Source organism: Neodiprion pinetum, chromosome 6 (genome assembly GCF_021155775.2).
Source record: "Neodiprion pinetum isolate iyNeoPine1 chromosome 6, iyNeoPine1.2, whole genome shotgun sequence".
NCBI lineage: Eukaryota > Metazoa > Arthropoda > Insecta > Hymenoptera > Diprionidae > Neodiprion > Neodiprion pinetum.
In genome coordinates this window covers 24,936,329-24,946,403 of record NC_060237.1, presented here as the reverse complement: position 1 = coordinate 24,946,403, position 10,075 = coordinate 24,936,329, and the positions used below count along the sequence as shown (strand labels likewise).

Sequence of the window (10,075 nt, the reverse complement as noted above, 5' to 3'; positions counted from 1 at the left end):
GTGGGATTCTGGATCTTACCTTGTCGGTGGGCCCTGGGAGGGCCCTGGGAGTTCGGCCAATGCTGAGGAGCGGCTTTGTCGATCGCGGCACTCGAAATTCGGACCGCGCGAATTCACTTGTCACAAATTAAAGTAACACCACTGACGGCGGCCATACTGCGATCAGGCATCGCTGGTCGTCCGGCAGCTCGGCTCTGGCAGCGTTTCGGGGAATCAGTCTCTGAGGGTTCGCCGACGAGCGTCGAGAGGGCGCCACCGTGCGGTCTGAAGGTGGCTTCGACCGGCCTGCCGACGGATACTCGCCGTCGAACGCTATGGCTGACAGTTTTTGCTATTTCAAGATAGCGGTTGCGTGTGTGACGACGGTGTGCGCCGAGTGTCGCTGAACCTAAAACAGCCTGTCCGCCGCTCCTTTTATTTCTGTGCAAAGTGAACCACACTCGACTCGAGATGTCCGAGGCTCCAGCACCGATGGTAAGTGCATGACATTACCCACCGTTCCCCCCCTTCATGCCCCTGTCAATTGACAACACGCCGGTCATTCGCGCCCGGCTGTGAGACAGCTGCTGCTAAAAAATCCAGCCTCTCGTCGTCGGCCACCCGGAGCAAATTATCGTCACTCTCCTTATTATTCTTCGCCACTCGTTACGTCAAGGTACGTACGTATGCATGTCCGTACACAACCGACCTCCGGGCGCACGCGCCGCCTCGTCTTCCTTCTTTCCTTCCTTCCTAGCGTCGCTTGGCTGCGTGTGTGCTTGCCTGTGTTTACGCCGGCCGTCGGGGTCAATGTGATTCCTTATCAATGCTCAGCTGTGCGGTCGGGGCCGCCTCGCCTTCCCCTTCCTCGCCTCATTCATTCCGTTCGAAACCCCGTCGGCTTCTTTCTCTTTCTCTCTCCCGCCGCCATGTGCACCCGCCATGAGGCGTGCGTGGGTGAATTACAGCATTTAAACTCCTGACGTCACGCGTCAAAGTCGACGATCGCAATTGTCACGCCACATTGTCTCGGCGTTGCATCTCTCCGTTTACGCATTGTGAGATTCGTACACACTGTGCCCTAGATTGTATGTACATAGGCGGCGAACGTAATCCTGATTACGATGTCCTGATTTATTGGAGGAGGATCGATTATACAGAAATCAGTTCTTCGGCGAAAATGTTCTACAGAAATATTTTTCTACCGAATACTTTCCGACAGAAAGGAATTCGAGATTCGCATCAGAAATAAACCTGCATGAATTATCTTACAGAAGAGCTGTTCTACAGAATATTTTTCTACGGAACAGTTTTATAGTTATACACACTCAACACAATACCCGTACTACGAAACACAAATTCAACGCAGATAATTTAAATTAAATTAGATTAAATGAAATCAGAATGTATGATTTTGAAACGATTCGATGATTGCTCCGAATTTGCGTTGTGTCAAACACAATCTGTAAAAAAATATTCTACGGAACAATGTTCTGTAGAACAATTCTGCCCGTAGAATAATTCATGCAAGTTTATTTCTGATGTGAATCTTGAATTCCTTTCTGTAGTAAAATATTTCTGTAGAAACGACTCTATAGAACATATTCTGTAGAACATTTTCGCTGTAGAATTGATTTCTGTAGAACCGAACCCCATTCGATTTACTTCTTCCTGATTGTTTAGTGCTTTTCTCGCAATGATTGTTGTCCATGTTTCAACCTTCTGGCTATTAAGCTAACGTAAGAGTTGTGGAATTTTATTTGCTCGATGTCTTGTTGACGGTATTATCTCGGAATGTTGATGCATAATAAAATCGTCTTATGTAAGGTTACAGACCAAATATTCACTGCCATTGGTCTGTCTGAACGAAGAATTTCCAACTAATCGAGTTTAAGGAAATCGCTTCTATTTTACATTCCAAACGATTCTATAGTTGTATCAGGTTTTCTGTACCTTCATTTCACAGTTGTAGATACGACTCTATGATAGGTGGAAAAATATATTTTTAGCTGACAAAATCTTTGAAGAAAGTGAATCACCTCGTTCACAGCAAATCAACGTGATTATTTGACATACCGGTACGAAATTGAAAAATAAAAACTAAATATCATATTGAGTAGCATCAATGAATTATTGAGTAAATTATAGTTAAAATTTTATCAACCATATCGTTGGATCTTTTCACATCACGCTGTTATTTTTCGAATACTTTGCTTCCGTAATGTTTTTAGTACACTGTACGTATCTTCTTTCTAGAAATACGCACTACTTTTCTTCTCATCCTGATCTTATTTTCTTCTCTTTTCGTATTTTCGTATTTTTGTATTTTTGTATAATATACACGAGACGCGCGTCGTCATGCTTAAAGTAAATATTCCCTGTTCTTAAATCCCTCCGTTTACGTAATCATTTGCGACTCGCCATTATGTCCACCACACGTGCTATTAACGGGGTCTCGTATCCCCGTTATCGCTTCGCCGGAGATCGCCGCAGGTGCCTGTACAAGAGTACATACATTTTATCGTAAATATCGCAATATTATTCGCAATCGCGATTTACGTGAGATTTAGCAGGGAGTACTTTATTATTGATTGACAGCTATGAGATTTCCAACACGTTTGATACGCAGTTTGAGTGTGCAGCTGATTGCTATATAAATATGCGCCGTTGTACCGTGAAATGTTTGGTGTTTAAATTGTAAGGAATGGACGTCGAAACAACTTATTTCAGATTTTACTCTGCATAGACCATACGTACCAATTGACAATGTATACATAGATACTGTTGTACAAACTTTTTCCAAAAATCCAATCTCGAGAAGTGTAATTAAATTTTCCATGGCGATGCACATGATCTCGTGATATTGAAAATTATATCAGTGCAACGTTTACGATGTGTTTGGTAAGGCCTTCGGTTCTACAGAAATCTATCCTAAAGAGGAAAAGTTCTGCAGAGAATACCGTACAGAATCTCTTCTACAGAAATTTTATCCCACCATTTTATACGCTTGTCTGAAGCTCAAAATCAACACACTGATATTCTTCAAACTTGAGCACTGCTTCGAAGTTATCGAAAAGTAGGGAAACAGTGATTTTTCTACGTTTCGTTACGTTAACGTTACTAACTTCCGCTAACATCAATCTAATGAAAATGTCATAAATCCTCAAACAATTTTGCACTAATCAGCTCATTGATATTACCAGTATTAAAAAAAAAGTGACCAATTATTTCTTTAGACCGTTATTCTTTCTCTTTAGGTGTTTCAATTATTTCTTGTCTTGTCAAGCAGCGTTTTTAGCGGAAATCCGCTACCGCGAGCACGAAGGTTTTTCAGATTTTGAACCTTCCGATAAAATACGGTAAAAACCGCAAAGTTCTCGATTACGATTTTCGTGATTAGAAATTAGGGCACCGAGGCTACCGTTTTCTCAATCGCAACCCGGAAACTCGGCCGGGCCAGGCACAACGTGTATATTTTAGATAAACACAGATGCAAACAGAGCCGGCGAGGCTCACGTGCCTGTGCCGTATTTGTTATGGATTCAAGCAAGAAGTGTCCCCTCGAGATGATTTCCATTACACAAAGTTCCGGGCCGTGGCCTCAAAGTCTGCATGCACGTCACGCGCCTCGAATCGAGGATGTTGTCATTTGCGTACTATCAAGTATTCGCTTTTGTTGTTATACGTCCTACGCGAGAGTATCGGAAAATATATGGGACGCGATATCGAATTTTCAAAGACGCGAAAATTTCTTTCACAGAATTTAAACATGCCCGAGTTAGTCCAAACGTAGAAGCGCCAGAGCACAAAAAGTCAAAGTATAGAATGTCGTCGGTAAAAATGATGTGATGGTTTTCTGTACTTTACTTTTACACTCTTTCACTTTTCTATATTACAAGTTTCTTACTGTAACATTTTTAAATTTTGCAAAACAGATTTTCGCGTTGTTCGAAAATTCTACATTGCGATCACGTCTTATTTTCTAATATTTCCAAATCATCACCCCCACCTTTCTGCTCATCTCCATGTCTACTGCTCGATTATAATAAATTTTCAACCGCTGCCGTCGTCGACTCGCTTCATCTCGATTAATTTTTTTCTCATCGCACAATAAACGAACTGCCGCGTAATTGAATATTCACATATTTATAGTCATCCAGCTAGAATTTTACTCGGACATTTTTACGATTATAACCGTATAAATCATCATTACTAACGCTATTTTTTCCTCATATTCTCATCCTCATGCAGCAGCAGCGGCACCAGCGGCTTTTATCGTACGTTCACGCATAGCAATCACTTATCTCTCCTCGGGATGTGCCAATAAGAATTCGAAATGATTGTGATGTAAAAATACGAGCACTTAGCTCGCGCTATGTCGCGTGGCGCGCGTGTATCATGACATACGCGCACAGGCCTCTGTCGGGGCTGCGGGTTGGATGCTCTCGGGAATTGCTAGTACAGGGCCGTTCACCCTGTGACGGCCGACCTTGTCCCGCCCCCAGGGGTTGGAGCACTTTGGCCGCTGTCTGGTGCGCAATATACACACGCTGGATGCCCGATTATTGCCTTCCTGTTTCCGCGTGCGGTTCTTCTACGCAACTCGAATAAACGGATACGCGCGAGAGCGAATCGTTGTTCGTCGGTCGCGTTAAGTTTCTGATCGTCGAACGATTGCATCAGAATACGGAGTGCAAAGGTTTGTCGTCTCTTCTTCTTTTTCTGTTTCTCATATCACTCGACGTGGGAGAAAATGCGTGATATCTTCGTCTAAATTAATCCGGAATGAATATTTATCTCCGTCTCGAATTTCTCTTATTCTTGCCCTCGTCGTTTGCTTTTTATTTCTTCTCTCCACTTTCAGGCTCATTTCATCCCGAGCTATGCCACCTTCTTATTATGTATATATATATACGTATTTAGCCACCTTGGGATTTACAAAATTCAATCGGTAGTCTGACGCGCAGGCGCAACGCAATTCGAGAAGTGAAATTGAAATTCATCGTACTTTATATATTTTTAAAAAATTTCCTGTGCAGATCTCTGACAAAGTTGGTCGATACTAGACGTCGCATGTTCCAATAGGTATTTTGTCTGTATTCTGCGTTTTTCGTTTCACGATATCAAAAAAGTACGCATTTCTTCAATCTTTACGTACGTATCTAAAATATATAAATTCGACGAACAAGGCAAAAGGCAGGCAAAGAAAAAAAAATTATTCAATAATTATTAATCAATTCTATACAATCCGTTGAAATTGTTTTTGGGTTTTTTATTTATTTATTTCACGTCGAACTTCTCAGTCGTTGATATTTGCCGCATTTTTTCGTTTCATCTCTTCTTTCTCTCGGAGGCCGGACGGACGGAGGACTAGAGTTAAGCAAATGTCGGTAAGGTATATTTAGGAAGGGTTTAATGCGAGATGAGCGCCACCCACGAACGCTTGCGGCTGACTACTTATATTAGAGGGAAATCATTTCCCACGCACCGGCACGTGCAGACTGCGAGATACGATAGTAGAAGATTCGTCTATCCAGGTTTCTGCGCACTTTCAAGGTCGACCTCTCTAAATGCCACAAGCTATAGCGACTACCGCAGCAGCTCTTTTATACTATCGGGTAACCGTTTTATGTCAGACTCGTTCGTGCCAAATAACCATTATACACTTTGCACACGTAGCTGTCGCTGCTTTAAGAGTTATCCGAAATTGATCCTGATACAGACTCACGCTGATCTTCGATGATACCTGCATTCTAGCTGCACACGATCGCTTATGCTTCATTTTTATGTGGAACCATTTGAGGGACCATTTGACCTGCAGATTAAGTGACGAGTGATTGGAAGATTTCGATAATTTTATGTGATATCTAATAATTTCACTCGTTTCACGCGATTTCTCTATAAGCTGTAATACTTTAGATGATTACAATTTCGAATATGCATAGATGAATTGAACTTGGATTTCACACAGTTTTCAGTGATTTCGAGCAACTGATTCAACCGTAATTTATGTTAAACGATCAATAGATTTTCAACCGATTTCTCGTAAGAATCACTTGATGCAAAGTGGCTTGCAATTCTGCAATAATTGAACGGTCCCTCAGAAAAAGTCTTATTCCAAATAATGCTACTCACGATATGCATTTATAAATTACGGTATCTGAAACCTGAGAATAAGATGTACATAAAATTTTACAAGGATGATGGAATTGTTGAGACAAGTTTCGATACTTACTTTTGCGAATATTCTGCACCGCCGCTTTGAACCGGCTCGTGGAAAACCGGGACGTATAATAGTAAAATTGGATCAGGACGGGAAGTAACAGCGATGCCTTTTGGGATCGATTCTCGTGACCGATGTCGGTGATGCGTTAACGATCAGGAAACCGCATCAAGGATATCATTGGGGAATACGCGTGCAATGAACGCGTAGGTGCGTAATCGGTGGCAACCGGCGATAATAACCCTGCATAACGATCGGCGATGGTTAGGTAGTAACAATGGTTCAGACGAACGGAAGGGGGCGATTTTCTTTTAGGATCTGTGCAGGCTTTCCAGCAGCAGTAGAGTCAGAACCAGCAGCGGTTACATGGCAAGTCCGACTCGAATATACGTACATTATACATACACATATCTATATATATATATAATATATATATATATATATACCGATTCCCATTGTGATCGTCGGATATTGATCTTAATTTGAATCTACAGGGATACTTTAATTCGGATCAATTGGTGATTGGTGATATTGGGGTCGTATCAATCAATTATCTTATTGGAAAATAATAAAACTGACCGCCGAGACTCGCGTTCACATTTACGGACAATGGTTGGATCGTGAATTATACATGCATTGTATCAGAGTGTGCGGTGGTGTATTTGCAAGGGAAGAAGATGATGCGGGAACGTAAAATAAGGCATAGGAAACAAAAAAACAGAGAATTATTAATTGTCAAACAATCTCTGTAGGATAACACGATGTGGCGCAATAAAAGCGGGGCTCGGAATTTACACATAGGTGCTAGTTTTTATTTTCACGTACGCGAAAATAAAAAGTCTAATGAATGTTAAATACGTCAATGTGAATGAGAAATATTCTATACGTAAACATAATATCATTGAATTTCATACGAGTTGCATAATTATTTATCCGATCGTTACATTCTTCTTCAGAATAATTCGCCCACGATTTTTCGTCGAGTTTTTTATTTTCTCGCGTATATTATACAGCTTGACCAATTGTATTTTTAAACCCATGCGTACGTATGTATTATTATAACAGGAAAATTGTTCAATGAAATTCCCTGAGTTACAGAGATACGATCTCAAAACTGTTTATCTTTAAACGTAGACCGCGATTGTCGCTCGTTATGGAAGAATGCTGATTGCAATTTTTCCTCCTTCTTGTCGTGATCGCAATTGCATGCACAAGATTCTGTAACGTAAAAATAAAAGTGTAGTAAATCACAACGCGGACGAGGAAATTATTGCGTATACGGAACAAAAAGAAAAATTCGTATTATTTTCGTGGGATGCAATTACCCGCTAACCCCCGGTTCTCGAGATAGGTTGAGACATCCGCTTTTCATGTGCGGTAGGATGACGCTGGTGACGTTATAGCGCGAGAACTGCGACAAAGAGAAGAGTCAACTGTAGTAGCCGGCACGGGTTCGCCCCTAATTTGCGGTGAATTTAATTTATCCCGATTGAATTTCCCGCCTGTGGGAATTTCACGAGAAACACCGGAAACAATAATCTCAATTTCGACAGCCGGTAGCGGCGCGGCCGCCGCGGTTCGGCAAAGCATTAGCCCCGCATCCTTTGGCGGCCTCAGCTTATGGCTGTAACTGGATTTCGACGAGAATATAGGGGCAGGGAATTAAAGGGTGAAAGGGACTTCTGTCTGGGTCGAGGGAATGAACTGGCACACAGAAGGAACACCGGACAGATTAACCGGAATCGAGGAGTACCGGGCATCCCGGTCTGCGCCTGCCGCAAGCGGCGGCTGATGTACACTTTGCCGCAGTGATTCACGATGATTCGGTTACGTTGGCAATGCAGAATCAGCCGGCAGCGCCACCGCCGGCCATCTTTTTAAACGTAACCCAACCCATGATCGTTGAACCGAAGGTAGCGTCCATAAATTACGTCATCGACGGGGAAGGGGTACAGAAACAGAAATCATTACGTCAAATGTAAAGAGTTGAAATTTACAAATAAAAAAATATTTCTATTAGCGCGGTCTCGCGGAGGCGCTGTGGCTCTCCTATCGCAAGTATACCTATACATTGGACTCGGAGCCGTATGTAAAATGTCAAGGATTAGATAAGGTTTCTGTAACGTATACAGTTCCTTTCGTTATGCTGCTTTTAAAAAATCTTTAGCCGAGAAATTGTGTTACACACCTAGATAGAAATAGGAGCGGGAGGGGAGAGGGGGATTTTTCTCATGCCATTTCAAGGAGGGGGGAGGGGGACTATAAATCTGACAGAAGATGACAAAAGAGGGGGAGAGGGTAAAAAACCCTGAAAATTTGATAACGTAATTTATGGACGCGCGCTAAGCCAAAAATACAAACTCGATAGTCATGGTAGAATCGACAAATAATCATTCCATGGCTGTACCGTGAAATGAAAATTTAATCTCTATATTTCAATTGTACTATCAATCGCTGTGTTTTGATATGTGGAAACAAATAGAACAAAAGTATCGTTACCGAGGTGATGTATTTCCTTCAGCTGTTCTTTTTATCATACTTTTTCCAGATCGCGATTTTGAGATTATAATTGCCTGCGGGCGTAATTAGCGGCGCGGTCTATTTCCTCGCTTCCTTCTTTAAAATTTCTTCTTTCTAATTATATATAATATGAGAACTGTACTCGTGCGATCCAGACACATTTTCTTCCCTTCTTCGTATTGCAATTATCAAAATTGAGAAGGAGGAGGAAGAGGAGGAGGGCGCGCTCCATCGAGTGCGACCGGAAATTTAGGAAGCCCAATGGCTTATTGTTAGTCTCCCCTTCATTCTACCGTGAACTCGTGTTCGCTGGTGACTCGAGCTTTTATTGTTCAGCTGTGTTGGGGGGACGTCGGTCTGTTATATTATGTAGTCGGAGATCTTCGCTGGAAAGAAACGGGGGCGACTAAAATTGCAAAGCCGGAAAGAGGGAGTCAGAAATTTTCAACATTTTCTTAAATCCGGTTAATCGACCTATTGGAAACCAGAAGTCAAGCGTTCGATGTCTTTGATCCTCTCTGTGTGGAATGGATCAAGAAAGGAAGATAAGGGAATGTACTCGTATTCCAATGAATGAAATTTGATTCTATTTACGTATATTCGGTGAATAAATGATATTGTTATTTTACAATGAAATGAAACTTCGATTTAGCAGAGTTAAATTTACAAAGAAAAAGAATCTACGCAACGAAAACATGTTTTCGATTAGATTGAAAAGGCGCTGTTGGTCGATGGAAAAAAATAATATGAGCGAAAACATGGTGAGATAGCTCGAGTCGCTGCCTGTACAGTTATCCGCTCTTCCGGTACGTCTGTTCGATCGCCTCGAAGATTAGATCCGTTTTCTTTTCGCTCCAGATCGTCGTCGCGTCGCTTGACTGTAACAGATGCTTATTGTTAGACATTTTATTTAACAAAAATGTAATAGAAAGCAATATGATACATAATAGAGATTTGTCAAAAATATTTGAAACGTACCGACAAAATAAGAAACATTTTGAGTCAATATCGGTTCTAGAGAAAATTCAGGACGTCACGTGAGTTGGGTTTTATGTTTGACTTAAAAAAAAATGTGGGTTTCAAATTCGGAACTCGTATATTGGCATTAAATGCTTTCACATTACATCAACCATTCTCATTCTTGTTACTTACGTTGCGCAGGCATGTTGGCGTCGCTATTCTTCACTGGGCGTAAAATTATTACAACCTATAACCATATTCATCCTAAGGAACGGTGTTACACATATTTTTATATAGATACATATACATGCATAAGGAACTGTATTATTTTTCGGTTGGCAACAGCGTCTTGTCCAGAGCCAAACTTAACCCGTAGACCGCGGGTCGATGCTT

General features: G+C 41.6%; 1 protein-coding gene across 1 annotated transcript in view; it reads left to right on the top strand.

Annotated features, from left to right (window-relative positions):
* The first annotated feature begins 342 nt into the window (after positions 1–342).
* The window catches only part of Pdk1 (Phosphoinositide-dependent kinase 1), a 323,017-nt gene continuing 313,284 nt past the window's right edge, over positions 343–10,075 (top strand). The window contains exon 1 of the mRNA XM_046631875.2: positions 343–474. Coding sequence (XP_046487831.1) covers positions 451–474 — 24 coding nt within the window. The 5' untranslated portion in view covers positions 343–450. The remainder of the gene's footprint in view (positions 475–10,075) is intronic.